Source organism: Lynx rufus, unplaced genomic scaffold (assembly GCF_022079265.1).
Source record: "Lynx rufus isolate CCGP_SWC_20201006 ecotype Redwood Valley unplaced genomic scaffold, mLynRuf1.p SCAF_15, whole genome shotgun sequence".
In the NCBI taxonomy this organism is placed as follows: domain Eukaryota; kingdom Metazoa; phylum Chordata; class Mammalia; order Carnivora; family Felidae; genus Lynx; species Lynx rufus.
The window spans coordinates 22797760-22817379 of record NW_025814829.1 but is presented as its reverse complement, the minus strand read 5'-3'; the positions used below and the strand labels follow the sequence as shown (position 1 = coordinate 22817379).

General features: G+C 43.8%; 1 protein-coding gene across 1 annotated transcript; it reads right to left on the bottom strand.

Annotated features, from left to right (window-relative positions):
• Positions 1-9944: 9944 nt before the first annotated feature.
• Positions 9945-18225, bottom strand: UBE2T (ubiquitin conjugating enzyme E2 T). The gene is made up of 7 exons (XM_047077253.1): positions 18060-18225; positions 14880-15052; positions 14250-14319; positions 12807-12912; positions 12590-12688; positions 12363-12446; positions 9945-10309 (listed from the first exon to the last, which is right to left on the bottom strand). The coding sequence occupies exons 2-7, from the start codon at positions 14986-14988 to the stop codon at positions 10184-10186; spliced, it is 594 nt and encodes a 197-aa protein (XP_046933209.1). The 5' UTR covers positions 14989-15052; positions 18060-18225; the 3' UTR covers positions 9945-10183.
• Positions 18226-19620: the final 1395 nt, after the last annotated feature.

Here is a 19620-nt window from a genome sequence, read left to right as displayed (position 1 = left end):
GAGGATGATGGAAAGTAGCTAGAATCCTTGATCCTTTCTGGCACCATCTCCTCTAACTACCTCTGCTCTGGTGTAGCAAGTTCTCATACCCACCTTATCCCCTATATCACTTCTGGGTTCCAGGCCCATGCCCTCTCCAGCTGTGGGAAGTGTAAGAATTGTCAAGATGTAAATATTTGGATTCTTCTGTATAATAAAGCACCAGTGAAGTATCATGTGTGTCCCTCAACTGTTTTCTGCTGCTGCTGCTGGTGGCTCTGCAGGGTGCAGCCAGAGGTGGGGCTGCATTCCTCGAGAGAGGAATGATCAGAGTGGCAAGGCTCTTCCTCAATCCGTCCCGAGTCCTGGGGCATCTGGAGCACAGCCAAGGAGGCTCAGGTTTGAAGGTCAGAGGGCTCACAATCAGTTTGGCTCCCCCATGTTGAAGCGCCCTTTGTGTGCTGGGCACTGGGTTAAGTAGAGAATAATCTAACGAAAGCAGGCAATGAGCTGGACTTCCTGTTACCCAGCCCCTGAGCCTCTTCTCAGACCCAGAGCCTGTTCCTGCAGTTTCCGGATTCTGCGAATCCCAAAGAACTAGCATCCTTTCCTCTCCTTGGGCGGCCTTTCTCGCCCACTCCCTGCCCAGAAAACCTCCTTCAAGCCTTGCTTCAGAGCGTGATGATGTCTCCAAGAAAAGCAGGTGGGCTCCCTCTCGAGGTAAGGGAAAGAGATTGGGTTCAGTAAAAACCTGCAATCCTGGGAATGAGACGCCAGTCGCTGTCAGGGCCTTCTGAGAGGCCAGACAATGCCTCCAGGAGCACCTTTCTTCCACTCCTGCTGAAGACAGAATTCCAAACCCATCCATTCTGGTGGCCCGACTGCCAGAAAGACCATTCGGCTGTTCCTTTGGGACCAGGTGGAGAACAAGGAGACACAGGGGCTAACTCAAGTGGAGGTTCCTTAAGAGGATATGTGTGGAATAACAAGGGAGGCAGACTCTCAGTAAATCTAAGACCAGAAAACGCAGTCGAGCTAGGTTCGGCCTGTCTAAACCTGGAAGGCTGTTCTGGTTGTGAGGGCGCTCTGAGATCCAGCCAGCGGGAGTTTGTGGTCAGCCTGGAGCCCGCCAGTAGCAAGCAAACTGCCCTCTGTAGGTCTGTTCTGAGATCTGTCGGTTTCTCAACCACAGTCAACTGCTCCTCCTCACCTTCTTTTACATAAAAGCCTCTTTATAAATTTAATTTTTAAATAAGAATACATTCACATGGTTTGAATAAAATATACCTGTTTAGGGGCACCTGGGTGGCTCAGTCCATTAAGCGTCCGACTTCGGCTCAGGTCATGATCTCGTGGTACATGATTCTAGCCCGACGTCGGGCTCTCTGCTGACAGCTCAGAGCCTGGAGCCTGCTTCACGTTCTGTGTCTCCCCCTCTCTCTGCCCCTCCCCCACTCATGCTCTGTCTCTCTTTGTCTCTCAAAAATAACACTTAAGAAAAATAAATAAAATACACCCGTTTAACAGTCTCTATTTGCCCACTTCTCAAACTCACTGGTTACCACTGTTGTAAGTTTCTTATATATCCTTCCAGAGTTTCTCCATGCATATACAAACAAAATGCCTATATTTTCTTACTTCTCCTTTCTGCCCAAGGTAGGTACCACGATTCTGCTTCTGCTTGTTTCATCTATGTTATCTACTAACATAGCTTAAAGATCTTTATCAGTATAGAATGCTTCCTCCCCCCCCCTTTTTTTTTTTTGCAGTAGTTTAAATCCGAAATTGTATTTACCAACCCTCCCTCATTCTCATGGACATTTGAGTTGCTTAATCTTTTGCTTCTACAAACACTGCAACACGTTACGTTGGATGTATGTCACTTAGCACGCGTGTAAGTGTATCTGTAAGATACGTTCCCAGATGTGGAATTGCTGGGTCAAAGGAGAGTTCTAGATCTTGTTCCCGAAGCCGTGGAGTCAGGCGCGTGGGCACTGCTGCGCGCTGGGGAGGGGGAGGGGGCACGTGGCGACTCCGGGGGGCGCCGCCACTTGGGCTGCAGGCCCTCAGGTGCGCCTTGAACCCGGCCGCTGCTGGCTCTCCGAGGCGCCTCTATCGACCCAACGCGCTCCTTGCAGCCCCGCGGGGCGGCCTCCCGGATCAAATGCTGCATGTGGGCTTCGTGGGCCGCGGGTGGGTGCCGTGGCATCCACCAAGAGTTCCTCCACGGTCTGGCACGTTTGCGTACCGTGGGGCCCCAGCAGTCCCCAAAGCACCAGCCTGGGCGCCCACCGATGATCAGGTGGGTCCGGCGCCGTAGGGGGAGCTGGTCTGGCAGGAAAAGGGCAGGCTCAGTCAGGCCAGACCTACCTGCTGGTGCAGTCCGAGATCCTGAGATGAAACCCACTAAGGCCCGGATCTGGCCCAGGCTCTGACACCGCATCCGACTGTTTGCCAGCGATCATGTAATTGGTGTGAGTGAGTGAATTAAAAATTCCTTTTAATTTTTAAAAAGTTTATTTTTTTATTTTTTTTTTTAAATTTTTTTTTTAACGTTTATTTATTTTTGGGACAGAGAGAGACAGAGCATGAACGGGGGAGGGGCAGAGAGAGAGGGAGACACAGAATCGGAAACAGGCTCCAGGCTCCGAGCCATCAGCCCAGAGCCCGACGCGGGGCTCGAACTCACGGACCGCGAGACCGTGACCTGGCTGAAGTCGGACGCTTAACCGACTGCGCCACCCAGGCGCCCCTAAAAAGTTTATTTTGAGAGAGACAGAGTGCAGGCTGGGGAGGGGTAGAGAGAGGGGGAGAATCTGAAGCAGACACTGGGCTGTTAGTGCAGAGTCCAACGCTGGGCTCGAATTCACGAAAATGAGATCATGATCTGAGCTGAAATCAAGAGTCAGATTCTCAACCTACTGAGCTACCCAGGCTCATTGCTTCTTTCGACTCATAGTCTGTGTTCATTCATAACTTCCGCTTACATGTGCCTCACTATGACCCCTGTTCTTCCTTAAGCCCTCTGTGTGCTTCCTTTTCAGCCTCCATTTCTGGCTAATTACCTTTTCTTTTGGTATTTTCCAGGGTAATGTCCTGAGAGATTGAGTGAGAACCTGACTAGCCAAGTTTCTTTTTCTACACTAGGTCAAATCATAGGTCAATGGTCAACTGATGGACTGACCACTCAGGCCAGGTACCTGTCCTCGTCCACTAAACTGTGGCATGTGAATGGGTATGGTTATGTGGGATGACACTGAACAAAATACGGCTGCTCAGAGCTGTCCCTTGAGCAAGACTAGGGGTTCCTTCTCTCAGAACAGAGGGTGGGCTTGGTAGAAAGTTTCCACGAGAACGGGGACCATATTGGACTTATCCACTGTGGTGTCCTCAGTCCTTTCCATAGGGCCTTGTGCAAAAAGGTACTCAATTAATTACTGTTGGGGGAAAAATAATTAAGAAATTAACATATTTCAGGAAGCCATAGAAATTCTATTTCCCAGCCTAAGAGGGGCATGTGGCCAGGAGATGCAAATAACACAGAACAACAGATAGCTTCTTGTCTGAGCTACATTTATATTCCTGAGAACTGACACTCAATTCAGCAGATCTGTCATGCCCTTTGGGCATGTCCTTTCCCTTTATAAGAAAGCAGAGTGGGCAGATATTTCTGTGGTGAGATTTGAAGGGCCATCAAGTTCCCTGACCCTCTTTTCTGTAACAACTCCTCCCCTGGCTACCACAGTGGTTGAAATTCCACTATTATAGTTCCTTATTCCTTCAGGTTAGGCCCTTTGCCTAGGGCATCATTTGCTTTAGCCTGACCAGGAACCACTTCCCTTTCTCCAGAAACATCAATTGGACTTTCCTAAAGGCAACTATTCCCACTGCTCCCTAATGCATGCTGTTCGGGTGGGGTTGGCTCCACTCCAGGCTCCAGAGGTGGGATGTGAGCCAAGCTTCTCAGTTTATTCTGTTCCCTGGCCACAGTGATTGGTCCAAGGATGGCCTCATGTCTCACATCCTTCTAATGGCTTACCTGAAGGTACATTTGGACTTCTCAGTTTGTGAAGCAATGATGTTTGTTTGCTCACATGACATTGTTAGAGTCTGTCACTTGCAAAGAGGCTTCTTTGCCACCCTCCTCCCTGGATCACCTCCTCCCCATGGCCCAGGCATAAACCCACTAACCTCTTACCAACTGTTAGGGCGGAGAGGGCAGTTGCAGAATGGGAATAAGGAAGCGAGGAGGATTGTCAGGATAGGCTGTATGGGGATGGTGTCCTGGGTGGGAGGCCCCGAGGGAGTAAACGTCACAGGGCAAGAGAGTGCTGGAAGCGGGGAGAGAACAGAAAGGGCAGGTGAGAGGGTAGCTGAGATCAACCTCACGTTAGTTCATCACTGAGCTTGAGACCAGCAGGCTCTGCCCTCGGATCCCACAAATAGTTTCAGAATCACAGAACTGCCAAAGAGCAGCACAGGAGACACCTTGGAAGTCATCTTAGCTCCCTTCTCATTTTGTAGAGGAGGAAACTGAATGAGGGGAACTGCCCCTTATCCTGCCGCTGCTCTCGGGGGAACTGAGGAGACAGAGGTTTCAATATTGGAACAGTACCCATACAGTTGTTAAATATGACTCTGGAGTCAGGCACGCTTGGGTTTGAATTCCAGATCTACCCTTTAACAGCCAGTTGTCCTTATGTTTTACTTAACCTCTCTGTTTCATCATCAGTAAAATGGAGATTATAATAGTACCGAAACTCTGAATGTTATTGAAAAGATTAAAAGAGATTTTTTCATGTAAAGAGCTTAGCTTAGCAGTGGTGGCATGTAGGAAGACTGGAGAAATGTTAGCTGCGGTTGTTATTACCTGCCCAATCCGAAGAGTGAGGGGTCTGTCCGGGGGCTCTGAGCTGTCTGCATGCTCAGCCTTGAGGACACTTGAGAAGGAAAAAGAAGGGTACCCAGAAGAGCTACTCCTGAGAGGAAGGCTGAAAACCTGGGGCCTGAAGCCAGGCAGGAAGTATGTGGGTTCACAGGGGAAGGAAACCCAGACATCCCCCAGAAGAGACCACTTCACTACCTGACCGTGTTTGGGCAGTTCCCCAAACATAACTCCCAGGTCTGGAGAGAACTTAGCGAATAGATTAAAAAAAAAAAAACAAAAAAAACCTCCTCCCAAGAAGTTGCCTCTGATGGGAGGTTTGGGGAGAAAGATCCCTTAGCAGGCCTGTTTTTGAGGCAGAATTGCAAGATCCTGGTTAAAGGACTCAGGCCGTGGAAGGAAGGGGGCATAGTCTATGGGATTGTGAGGTCAGGGGGAAAGGCAAGTAGGGAAAGCACATGAAGGGGAGAAATCCTGGGTCAGGGTGGGAGATGGGGGTGGGCATGAGGGAGACACTGGATAACCTGTCATCCGTGATGGAAACTGAGACTTGGAGAGAGGGATGGGTGCTCACTGGGCCATGGCAGAAGCAAGGGGCGACTGGCCAAGAAGCAAGGAAAAAGTGGAATGTGTTGTTTCTGGGCATAGCACATCTGCGTCCATCACCCCGGGCTTAACCCAGCCTCTCCGGGGCTTCATTCGCAGCCCTGTGCGGGGCTCCACGCTGCCCTGCAGCCAGCTATCCTGGGGAGCAGGTTCTGAAACCACAGCCTCATACCCCCCACCCTGCTCTTCCCTCCCTCAGGCCACCCCAACCTAAACAAGACAACCTGGGCAGGGGGGCCACATGCTGATGGAAAAATACACACTTGGCTGGAAAAGCAGCTTTATTTGTATGTGTTGAATTCCCACAGCAGCTGAAGGATAAATAGCTGGTCCCCAGCCTTAGCTTAGAGACTGCCCACAAGGTGGGTGGTAAAATCTGTTCTTATTTAAATAGTTTTTGGGGAGGGGTGGGGAGAGGGACTGGGGGCAGCAGGAGAGGGGAGCTTGGAATCTGCAATGTTTATATGATCAGTCACGGATGTCATCTCTCCTCTTTAATTAGGGGTTTGTAGCCGGGAAACTTTGCTCAGCTTGCTTGTCCTAGGAACAGAGCAGACGGGCGAGTAGGCAAGGGGCAGAGCATCTCTTCGGGGCCGAACTGTGGTTGGACTGCTGTCTCCATCCCAGTCCCCAGCTAAGCACTCAGTAAATGTGAGCACCGTGCTGCGCCCTGTACTGGGTGCTTTATGTGCCTTATCTTAGTCAATGCTTACAGCAACCTCATGAGTTAGGTACTATCATTATCCCTGTTCTGTGGGAGAAACCCAAAGTCCAAAAAGATTGAGTAGCATACCGGGGGCCCACAGTTGGTAAGCAGTACCAACTGATAATGCCCAGCCTGGGCTGGCTGGGGTCTCGTTGACTCCAGTGTCCATGCTTTTAACCCTTGCCGTCGTTCCTTTGGCTAGGGGTTAGGGACCTGGGCTTTTCTCATTCTCATTTTCTTTCTTTCGGTTCTCTAGCCCGAGTCCTCTGTACTTGCTGAGTCAGAGAGATGAATAGATGACTTCTAATGATTTTTGGCTCTTTTTATTACAATTAGAGAGAAAAATTTCTTGTTGCCACTATATCCCCAGCACTTGGAATCAGACAATGTGCATAAAATGGACACATTTTCTGGTAAGAACAAGTGCTATGAATAAAGTCTATCAGGGTAATGGGCTATAGGCCAGAGTGCCTGGAAGTCAAGGTGCTCCTTTAGATGGAATAGACAAGGACTTTCTGGGGCAGCTACATTTGAGCTGAGACCATCATGAGCAATGTAGAAATCCCCGGAGGGGGAATGAGCTAGATGTGTTCAAGAGATTGAAAGTAGGCTTCTGTGGCTAGAGTAGATAAGGGGTAGAGGGCATGCTTCTAGATAAGGATGGCTAGATAAGGCAAAACAGGGGCTAGATCAATGTCTTATGGCTCAGGGAAGGAGACTGGATTTTTCCCACCCTAATTGCTAAAGGAAGCCACTTGGAGAGTTTTAAGGAAGGAAATAAAATCTGGCTTTTAGATCATCAAAAGTTTGTTCTTGCTGCTGTGAGAATGGACTGTAGAGAGGGTCAAGGCTGGGGGCAAGGAGACATAGGCTATGACTGTGCTACAAGTGGGATGATGGCAGCTTGAACCAGTGTTAGAAGAGGTAGAGAGAAGTGGCTGGCAGAACTGACCAGACTTGGTGATGGATCAGTTGTGTAGGGGGTTTGTCCTATGGGAGGTGCTCCTTTCCTACAACTGTTCCCTAAGTTCATCTCACACTTCACCTCTGGCTTCACCCTCATCAGCATGTGGCATTTCCCTGGTCACAGCGATTGGTTTCAAGATGGTCCAATCATAGGAATTTTTGCCCCATGGCCTGCTGGGTGTAAATTAGAGAGTACATAAGCCTACTTGCCGCTAGTAGTCACTCTAAAAGGGGACTTTGTTTCAGGAGCAGAGCGTCAAGACAATGTTGTTACTCTGGATGGCAGATGGAAAGAGACTGAAATCTTGGTATTGTTGAGCCTCTGAACATACCAGTACAGATGCTCCCCCTACCCCCGGACTTTCTACTTAGTACGGCAAAGAGCTTCCCTTGTTAGGGTCACCAGTTGGATTTCACTCACAACTGAAAGCATCCCAACCGATACGCTAATGTTATCTAGGAAGCCCAAATCAGAACTAAATATGCATGAGTGTAGGAGACAAGCCTGGAATAAAATCAATTCTGGGCTTTAAAAAGAGAACAGATTTGGGGGCGCCTTGGTGGCTCAAGTCAGTTAAGCATCCAACTTTTGGTTTTGGCTCAGGTGATGATCTCACAGTTCATGAGATTGAGTCCCGCTTCAGGCTCTGTGCTGACAGCTTGGGATTCTCTCCCTCTCTCTCGCCCCTCCCCTGCCCACGCATGCACATTCTCTTGCTGTCTCAAAATGAATAAACATTTAAAAAAATATTTTAAAAAGAGAACTGATTTTGAGAAATGTGTTAAAGAATTTTATAGAAGTTGGACATCTAAATAAACAAACAAACAAACAAATAAATAAATAAGGCACCTTGGTGGCTCAGTCAGTTAAGTGGCTGACTTCGGCTCAGGTCATGATCTCACGGTTCATGGGTTCAAGCCCTGTGAAGAGCTCTGTGCTGACAGCTCGGAGCCTGGAGCCTGCTTCAGATTCGTGTCTCCCTTTCTCTCTGTCCCTCCCCAGCTTGTGCTCTGTCTCTGTCTCTCTCTCTCAAAAATAAACATCAAATAAATAAATAAATAATGAATTCTATAGAAGTTGGAAATTGATGAAGTGGGGGATACAGAAGAAATTTATATTTTCAGCTTAGGCCATCATCTGTCATCCATGGAATATATAAATTCCCATTTCTTATCTTCTGGGTATTGAGTCCTACATGTTTTGTGGCAGGCTGTGCTGAATGAAGGATACAAGGTAACTCAGAGGTGGATGAATGGAAATCACCTATTCAGAAAGGCACGATTTTAAAGTTCATTTATTTATTTTGAGAGGGGCATGAGTGGGGAGGGGCAGAGAGAGAGGGAGAGAGATAATCCCAAGCAGGCTTTGCACTGTTAGCATGGAGCCCGATGCGGGTCTCAAACTCACGAACCTGAGACCATGACCTAAGCAGAAATCAAGAGTCAGATGCTCAGCCAACTGAGCCAACCAGGAGCCCCCAGAGATGCACTATTTTGTGTGGGTGGTGCCTGGCCTAGGTATAAAATCACTGAGATAAAACTGGTACACTGGGATATGGACAGGGACATCACAGTCTTTATTTTTCTAGGTAGACTCCTAGTATCTGTATTCCTCAGAAAGTCTTTCACTCAGCATGGGCAGGCTCTTTCCACTTCAACTGATTTCTGCTTTTTCAAATCTGTTTTCTCTGTCATCTAAATAGAATAACAAAATCCAAGTATATTATAAAATTGTGAGTGGGGGATTCAAGTTTGGCACCTATTCAGAGTAGTACTTGCCATGAAATGAAGCTAGGGACAGAAAATGACACAAAAATCCTTATTTAGGGGCGCCTGGGTGGCGCAGTCGGTTAAGCGTCCGACTTCAGACAGGTCACGATCTCGCGGTCCGGGAGTTCGAGCCCCGCGTCAGGCTCTGGGCTGATGGCTCAGAGCCTGGAGCCTGTTTCCGATTCTGTGTCTCCCTCTCTCTCTGCCCCTCCCCCGTTCATGCTCTGTCTCTCTCTGTCCCAAAAATAAAAATAAAAATGTGGAAAAAAAAAAAATTTTTTTTAAAAATCCTTATTTAAATTTGTATGATTATTTGGTTAACCTCATGTCAGAATTTTTCACCATTATATTCTAAAACACTAGCACAATACTTGGTACAGAGCAGGTGTTCAATAATTTATTGAACAAATGAAAATTATACCCTAGTAATTCTGACCAGCTATAAAAATCACAAAAAGTTAAAGCTGCAAAAAAATTAACAAAAGGGTACATTACCTTATTCCCACATTGTATTAAAACTTCTAAAAACGGGGTGCCTGGGTGGCTCGGTCGGTTGGGCGTCCGACTTCGGCTCAGGTCATGATCTCACGGTCTGTGAGTTCGAGCCCTGCATCGGGCTCTGTGCTGACAGCTGAGAGCCTGGAGCTGCTTCGGATTCTGTGTCTCCCTCTCTCTCTACCCCTCCCCTGCTCAAGCTCTGTCTCTGTCTCTCTCAAAAATAAATAAACATTAAAAAAAAAAAAAACCTTCTAAAGATAAAATAAAATAAAATAAAATAAAATAAAATAAAATAAAATAAAATAAAATAAAATAAAATAAAAATCTGAAAACCCAGAATCCCTAAAGCTTAGTGGTAACTGAACTGTTTCCAATAGCTATTTTACATCTACGTCAAACATTCAGTGTCCTGAGTGATGTTGGAAAGTTGGCAAAATAAAAGAGAAAATTCCAAATATTTTAACATTCTTATTATATAGCTTTCTGGACAGTTTGCTCCCAGACACACATTCAGGATAAACACACATTCAACATTAAATGATTATTTATTTTTCAGGTTTAAAAGGTTTCAAAATACATATGTACAAGCTAAATAAAACAAACTACCCTCAGAGCATCTATGTAGAGCAGAATATGTAAATACACAAGGTCTGTTTTAGACGATACAAAAAATGATAATGTCAACAAATACAAAGACAAACAGTCAAGAAAGGTAAGCAAATTAGAGCATCTTAGCAAAGAATATATTAACTAAGATAGACCAGGACGAACCCCTAAGCATCAGGGCAAAATTTCTTTCCTGTGCCTCCCAGCTGCCTGGCTTTCCTTTTCTGTGTTGTGCTGCATGCTTCTGAGTCACCAGCCTCTGGCAGATCACCAGGCATCTCCTCCTTATCAGCCTAAAAAGGAGCAGATACGGTAAGATAGGAGGTTCACACTAAAACCAGGATGGAGAACAATGAAGTGCTGTAATATTATTTCCAAGTACTTCTTTGTTGCCTCTTGTATATAATTTTCCCTCCAAAAGCATCCTCCTCAATCTTTTGTATATTTTAAATTTTTGTTTCTTTTCATAAGTAACTGCTACTTAACTCAATCTGAAGGATGTTATAACTCAGCAAGAAACAGAACGTGCAAATCTTTGTTTTGCTGCAATTTGTATTGTTAAAGGAGGAAGTTCTATCAATTTAAATCGGGGAAATTTTCCTTCTTCCATGAATGGTCCCATAAGAAATGTTAATTTTCCCCTCCCTCCTCTACCTCTCTCACTCCTTCCTGATTTCTGCAGTAGTCGCTTCTCAGCATTAAAAAAGAAAACTTTGAAAAAAGAATCTAAGTCATCTCTCATTTATCCATGCTACCCCCAAGAATATATATAAAAAAATTAACCCTTCAGTAAGTGGTGCTGGGAAAACTGGACAGCGACATGCAGAAGAATGAACCTGGACCACTTTCTTACACCATAAACAAAAATAAACTCAAAATGGATGAAAGACCTAAATGTAAGACAGGAAGCCATCAAAATCCTCGAGGAGAAAGCAGGCAAAAACCTCTTTGATCTTGGCCACAGCAACTTCTTACTTAACACGTCTCCGGAGGCAAGGGAAACAAAAACAAAAATGAACTACTCGGACCCCATCAAAATAACAATCTTCTGCATAGCGAAGGAAACAATCAGCAAAACTAAAAGAAAACCTACAGAGTGGGAGAACATATTTGCAAACGACATATCAGATAAAGGGTTAGTATCCAAAATCTATAAAGAACTTATCAAACTCAACACCCAAAAAACAAATAAACCAGTGAAGAAATGGGCAAAAGACATGAATAGACAATTCTCCAAAGAAGACATCCAGATGGCCAACTGACACATGAAAAAATACTCAACATCACTCATCATCAGGGAAATACGAATCAAAACCACAATGAAATACCACCTTACACCTGTCAGAATGGCCAACATTAACAACTCAGGCAACAACAGATGTTGGCGAGGATGCAGAGAAAGAGGATCTCTTTTGCATCGTTGGTGGCAGTGCAAGCTGGTGCAACCACTCTGGAAAACAGTATGGAGGTTCCTCAAAAAACTAAAACTAGAACTACCCTATGACCCAGCAATTGCACTACTAGGTATTTATCCAAGGGATACAGGTATGCTGTTTTGAAGGGACACATGCACCCCAATGTTTATAGCAGCACTATCAACAAAAGCCAAAGTATGGAAAGAGCCCAAATGTCCATCAATGGATGAATGGATAAAGAAGATATGGTATACATATACAATGGAGTATTACTCGGCAATCAAAAAGAATGAAATCTTGCCATTTGCAACTACGTGGATGGAACTGGAGGGTATTATGCTAAGTGAAATTAGTCAGAGAAAGACAAATATCATATGACTTCACTCATATGAAGACTTTAAGAGACAAAACAGATGAACATAAGGGAAGGGAAACAAAAATAATATAAAAACAAGGAGGGGGACAAAACAAGAGACTCATAAATATGGAGAACAGACAGAGGGTTACTGGAGGGGGTGTGGGGGGGATGGGCTAAAGGGCTAAGGGGCACTAAGGAATCTACTCCTGAAATCATTGTTGCACTATATGCTAATTTGGATATAAATTAAAAAAATTTAAATTGAAAAGTATATATATATATATGTATGTATATATATATATATATATATATAAAATTAACCAGATGCTGCCTGCCCTCTAGTGTTATCAATAGATGACAACTATTAAGGAAAAATGTCCTTTTTGTTTGAACTACTAGGCTGTTTTGCTGAATAAGTATTTAGAAAGTTGCAATAGGAGAAAAAGATCAATTAGCTACTCTAGAGTACAGTACAAACTTAGCAAAGTTCATAAACATGTATACATTTATAAACAGATACACTTTTAATGGGCTAACAACAGGAGCAAAATCAGAACTGTACAATCATCATACCTTCTCTTTCTGTCTTGCATGCTTCTCTGTCCACTGCCTGGCATTCTTGAGGAAGACTGGCTTATTATATTTAAATTCGGAGGACTGAGACAAAATCAAAGAAGAGTCAGTGGAAAGAAAAATGATTTGTAGTGGTTCAGCTGCAGCTGCCACAGCTATCCTCACAAATGAAGTCGGAGGTATAAAGAAAGTAGGATATGGGCCGCAGAGGAAAAGAAGATACTTACTATGTCTGCCATGAGTGGGTCATCAGGGTTGGGTTCGGACATGAGCAACTGAATAGAAGTCAACACGGTTGCAATGTTGAGAGATGGTCTCCAGGCACCCTATACACAGACAAATAGGCAGATACTTGTGTATTACTAAAAATGTTATACTCTAATTCAAGTTATATAGAGGAGAACCACAGACGGCTATACAGTCCACCCTTTACCCAGCACTCACTTTTGGTGGCAATTTGAGAACATCTAGACAAATCCGTCCAGCAGAATCAATGTTTGGATGATAGATTGGAGTAAGAAATCGGATCTGAGGGGGTTCAAACGGATACCTTTGAAAGCATAGGACAATAGAGAATTTTTATTAAAATATTGCTTCTTAATGTATTATAAAGTTTCCTGATGACTAATCAGGAAGACAGCCTTTGACAGGCAAAACTTTTCTCTCCTCAAATTTTTATTATGAAAACTTACAAAAGTTGAAATAATAGCATTAAAAACACTCATATACCCACCACCTAGATCAAGCCACTTCACCCTCTAAATACTTCATCATGTGTCTCCCAAGAATAAGGTCATTCTCCTATATAACTGCAGTGCTACCAGTATACCTATGAAAAAATTAAAAATTTATTCTCCATTATCATCTACTATTCAGATATCCTCAATTGCTCCCCAGTCTTTTTTTTTTTTTTTACATATGGTTTTTTGAAAAACAGGATGCAATTAAGATTTATACATTGCCATTTGGTTATTATGCCTTTTTACTGAGACACAAACCTTGGAAAATTCCCAGTCTATTTTCAGAACTGATCTATCACATGACTATTACGCAACTTCTCTCAGGACTTTAACAAGTTTGGCCAGGATCTGACCTAGTGAATAGACGTCTACATAACAGACATTCATTTCTTTCCTTCCTCATTCTGCACAAATCTACAACTGCAACTCACCCGATGAGAACCTTGAAGGAGATCTGAATTAAAAGGGGCCTTAACACAGAAACAGAAAGTAGAATGGTGGTTGCCAGGTGCTGGGGGAAGAGAGGACTGGCAAGTTACTGATGAATGGGTGTGGAGTTTCAGTCTGGGAAAATGACAAAGTTCTGGAGATGAAGAATGGTGATAGGTGCATAACAATGTGAATGTATTTAATGCCTCCGTACCAAACACTTAAAAGTGGTTTAAATGATGAGGCGCCTGGGTGGCGCAGTCGGTTAAGCGTCCGACTTCAGCCAGGTCACGATCTCGCGGTCCGTGAGTTCGAGCCCCGCGTCGGGCTCTGGGCTGATGGCTCAGAGCCTGGGGCCTGTTTCCGATTCTGTGTCTCCCTCTCTCTCTGCCCCTCCCCCATTCATGCTCTGTCTCTCTCTGTCCCAAAAATAAATAAACGTTGAAAAAAAAAAAAATTTTTAAAAGTGGTTTAAATGATCAATTTTATGTTACGTACGTTTTAGCACAATGAAAAAAAGAGGGGCCTTAGATGTGATCTAACCCATTTTTAGAGAAGGAATTTGAACTCCAGAGAGATAACTTGCCCAAGATCACATTAAATCCTAAGACTAGGATTAAAACATAGGACCTTTAACTCCTACATTTAACACTCTACTACATTACTCTATCTTCCAATAACTGTGCTTTAGTAAGTTTAGAATCTAATTCATACTAACCTCTCAGGAATGATAACTTCCAGGTTGAAAACACCTTTTTCATAAGGTGTGTCAGCCGCACCTAATATTTCTTAAAAGAAAAAAACCTAGTTAAAAGGTAATTGGATGATTCAAATGACCACACCATACAGACCTAATAAAATTGACGGTCCTAAAGAAAAGCTAGGTCTAGGACAGTAATTCTCTTTCAGGGCTTTAATAAGCTCGCATGCAAGACACCAATGTACCCATGTACTTTGTTTCATGGTGTCAAACAAAGGAGAGATGGAAGATCAAAACAGAAGTTGGACAACACTGACCACAGATCAAATATAAGCTGCAGATTTGTTTTGTATGGACAAAATCATTTATGTTTCCTGTCTGGCCTCACAGATATTTGAGATGGTGACCTTTGGTCTAAACACTGCTTCAGAGCTGGTGCCCAAATCCTGGCTACAAGTCAGCAAAAGGTGTAATAAAAGACCAAAGAAGCAATGTCAAGCAAATCTTTTTATACATGTAAACAAATTAGGGTTAGAAAGGTGGCAGGGCACTTTGACCTTGCCATTGGTCTCTACTTTAGAGTATACAAATGTTCAGATTTCAGCACAATCTCCAGTAGGGTCATCATAGGCAACACATGATACGTACGAGCTCGCAGATCATCCATTTGGTCCTTATCTTGCCAGCAAGTGATGCCCGGGGGTGGCTCTGTGGCTAACAACTTCAGCTCCCTCTTCAGACGGGAAGCTCTCTGCATGGTCCCCAGGCAGAAGGAACCACACACAGTTCACTGCACCACCCTAGAAGCTGGCTGGGATTCACTAGGGAGAAAAGGGGCAACCATGAAATAGTCAGCAATGGTGACTGGGGTTTTTAGCAGATGGCTTCAATATAGTAAAAAACAAATTCTTCATATCAATCCCCATTCTGAGAAGGGAATCTACGCTTTTTCTATTTCCTTCTTGTTATCTATTCAAGCAAGCAAATTTTAAAAATAAAGTGTAAATAATGAAAAAAGTTCTACAAACAACAAACACACTACAAGTTTTCAATTAATGTCTGTTTCCGTTGACAAATTATAAGCTCATGAGGTAGAGCCTGGGTCTAATTTTACCCCCCACCGCACCCTCAGCATGCCTGGCATAGAAAAGGATTGACAAATATTAGCTGCGGGAGGAAGTCCATATAAGCTTTGTAAGGAAAGCAAGGAATGAATGATATGGAGGTAGTCTCACTCTGAGATATTTACAAGCAAAGGCTTAAATGTCTGTTTTCTCCATGTACCTTGGATTCCACATCCTTCCAGTTCTTTAGTATTTCCAATCTCCTTCCCATCAACATTCACATATGCTCAAAATCTCTCTCACCTAAAACAAACACCCACATCCACACCCACTCAACACCCTTCCTAACTCTATTTCTCCCTTTAGCTACTATTCAAAGGACACGGATCTTTTGATGTTACATATACCAGTTACATATACCATCTGCCAGTTTGTCTTTTGACAAACTTTTGATGTCTTTGAACCGACGCACAACTATGAACTCTAACATAATCAATTTTAAAACCTTTTCCTTTACACGGATACTTTTGTGTATTAAAATTTTCCCTACCCCCAAACTTAGCTATTTGCCTACATATTCTTCTAAATGTGTTACGATTTAAGTCTTTAATCCAGTGGGAATCACTTTTTCAGTATACTGTCAGGTAGAGGCCCAATTTTGGATTTCTTCCTCCATATGAATAACCAATTGTCTTAATCCCTTTTATTGGAAAGTCCATCCTTTCCCTGCTGATATGGTCATAAATTAAATTTCCATATATGGGTAGATCTGTTTTGGGATTCTTCAGTTTGTTCCACTGGTCAATTGGATTATCTTTGAGCCAATACCTATTTTAATTACTATAACTTATTAATAGGACTTGATATATATAAGTTGAGTTCCTCCACCTTGTTCTTTTTTTTCAGGAATGTCTTGATTACTCTTGATCCTCTGCTCTTCCATATGAAGTTTTAGAATTACCTCATAAAAGTCCACAAATACATACACCTCAGGATCTGGTTCTCAGTTTTATAAACTAAAAACTCAACTTGGCAGTAAACCTAGATTTAGTAGGGCTTAGATGTACTAATTAGTTCCAGGCTCACTCACAAAGGCTTAAACATTAAAAGGTCAATTAATTAATTTGTACAACTACAGTAAAATCTTTAATTTTAATCCCACACAGTCTCTCAAGTTATTTCTACTTGGAAAACTAATCATAATCAGAAGATTACCTGGTGGGCACAGATTGTAAACTGAATGGTTGTTATTTATGATAATCATAAATTTAGATTGAGGCACCTACCTCAATCACAGGGATGTTTAAAGGAAAGTAAATTTGTGTATGGGATAGGTAAAGACACTCTCCTGCACTGTGTTGCAGATAAATTGGTCCTTTGGGTCTTTCTTTTCTAATCTTCAGGTTTGCTGCTCCTCCACAATTAACAAACTCTTCCGGAAATACTTAAATAAGATTAATAATATTACAAGTGAATTAAATCGTTAAATATAATTATACTACAACAACCTTTCATATAAACTATTCTTTAAAAATTTTTGTTTTTATTTGAGAGAGAGAGAGAGAGAGAGAGACAAGGAGAGGGAGAGAGGGCAAGTTGGGGAGGGGCAGAGAGAGAGAGAAGGAGACACAGAATCTGAAGCAGGCGCTTAAACGACTGAGCCACCCAGGTGCCCCTAAATTATTCCTTAAAGTACTTCCAAATTTCCTTAGCCGCACCCATTAATAGTATCATCTTTTGCTCGGAGCCTGGAGCCTGCTTCAGATTCTTTGTCTCCCTCTCTCTCTCTGCCCCTCCCCTGCTCATGCTCTGTCTCTCTCTGTCTCAAAAATAAATAAAAACATTAAAAAAAAAACTATTATAAGAGTATCGTCTTTTGGAGGCAGTTATTTTACTAGATAATTAACCTCACCTTTCATATACAGATCCTTACTACTTTTCTCAGTAAGCAGATACTGAGAAAGCAAGGACAGTAAGAATCCACAAGTAACAGAGTGTAGTTTTATATAAAATGAGAACACAGGGGAAAGGCATGGTAAAGGGATTAGAATACGGTGAGAACAAGCCAGACAATTTCTCTAAAGAAATTTCTCTGGTTGCTTCAACCAGACCCCAGTCTCACGATATTAACACAAATTGGTGTATGGCACTCCTTGGCTCAAAAGCCATTAATTACTGACTATTTTCTGGGCACAAAGATTCTTTACAATCAAACCCCAACGCCTATTTCCAACTTCATTTCCAGTAACTACTCTCCACAAACTTGTGCTTCAGCCACAGCGACTTCTTGCTGCCCACAAGGGTCTCATTCTTTCATACCTACAGACATATACACATTAAATGATCACTTCTTGCCCTTCTCTAATAATGCATCCCAATCCTCTACTCCTTTCAAAGGTCACCCTCTCTGCTTCCACACCAACTTGCATCGTGAGTGGTAATTCATCTCTGACAGCCTCTCCTCCTAAGGGCAAAATGCCTTGAGGGCAGGTCTAGTCTATCTATGTAAGTTTTTTTCCTTTCTTTTAAAAAAAATTTTGAATCAGGGGCTCCCGGGGGGCTCAGTCGGTTAAGCGCCCGACTTCGGCTCAGGGCAAGATCTCCCAGTTCGTGGGTTCGAGCCCCGCATCGGGCTCTATGCTGACAGCTCGGAGCCTGGAGCCTGCGACGATTCTGTGTCTCCCTCTCTCTCTCTCTCCCTCTCAAAAATAAACAAACATTAAAAGAAATTAAAAAAAAATTTTTTTTAATCTACAATGCCTACCAGTATGCAGCCCTGTAAAAAGTTTCAGTAGCTAATGAAGGAAACGTGAACTTTGGACCAGATGGTGAAGAAGGCAGAACCGCCTGTGCGTGGCCCCGAGGCATACTTCTCCCAGGGGCACACTTCCTGCTGCGCTCGGGGAGCTCGGGCCACCAAAGGGCTGCAGAAGATTCTACAAAGCTTCCGCTTTTCCCAGCTTCTCCCTTCGGAAGAGTGGAAACTCCATTAGGCAGAAACAGGACTCCTTTCCACCTAGCACCGCAGGGACCAACGCTGGCATGCGTCTTCACCACCTCGCAACCAGAAAACTCCCCTCTTACCTGGGCGAACTCAACTGGCAACACCGCAGCGCTCAAAGCAGCTGCTCCCCGCCCCTGCGCAAGCCCAGAAGTTCGGTGCGGCTCCGCCTCCCTCCCCTAGGGGCTTGCGATTGGCCCGCAGCAATGCCCGGGGGAGGAGCGCAGCGCCCTATTGGCTAGCGCTCTGACCTGACTTCCGCTCGCGCCGCTTTCAAATTGGAGCGCGCTTCCGACCCCACCCGTCCATCTCTTACGCGGAGCTGTCGTTCAGGGCTGAGACGCTCGTAGGTTCTGCCCGGCTGCACCAACTGGTGTGGCCCGTGAGGTGACAAGTTCTGTTATGAAGTCAGCTCTCTTTGTCAGAGCAGGCAAGAAGTTGGAAATCGCCTTATAGGAGGAGCAATGAAGGGAACCGGAAATATTTGAACTGGAGAAGGGAATGCGTGATACGTCTCTTCATTTAAGTATTCTTTCACATGGAAAATTCTGCTTCAGAGGACATACCAAAGACCAATGGATGAAAGCTAAAGCGATGCAGAATTTAGCTCAATGAAGCACTGTAGCAATTAGAACCTTGAAGAACAGAACAGGTAAACTTGAGAGGTAGTGAATTCCTTCATCACTGGAAGCGTTCAAGTGGAAGTTAATTAGGGTAGTCCACAATGGTGTTAAGTAGCACGTGGTTCCGGGAGCCCACTGCCTGGTGTGTTACCTCTACCCTGGAGACCCACATATTCACTAGCTCTGTGTCCATGGTTCTACCCTGGGGATCCCCACGTTGATTTTAAGAATGAATCAACTAAAGTAGCTTATGAATTACAAACATAAGGAGTCTTAGGACTGTTCAACCTAATTCCAGTTCACTACTGGGGTTTTGCATTTATTGCTAGTATTTCCTCATTGTAATGAAGTGTTTTCTAGAGTTGGCTGCTTATGTTACTGCTGATTTTTTTTTTAAATCCCTTCAGTGTCTTTATTTTCTTCCTACCCCAATTGTAATTGAATGTCAATTACAGTTATATCTTCAGAATTGAAATGGATTACTTCCTCGGAAGAGAAATGAGTCTTAAACATCTTTTTTCTTTTTATTTATTTTGAAAGAAAGAGAGAATCCCAAGCAGGCCCCGTCTGAGAAATGAGTCTTAAAAATGTCTCTTAAAGGGCCATCTGGGTGTCTCAGTTGGTTGAGCAACCGACTCCTGATTTCTACTCAGGTTATGATCCCCGGATCATGGGATCCAGCCCTTCATTGGGCTCCGTGT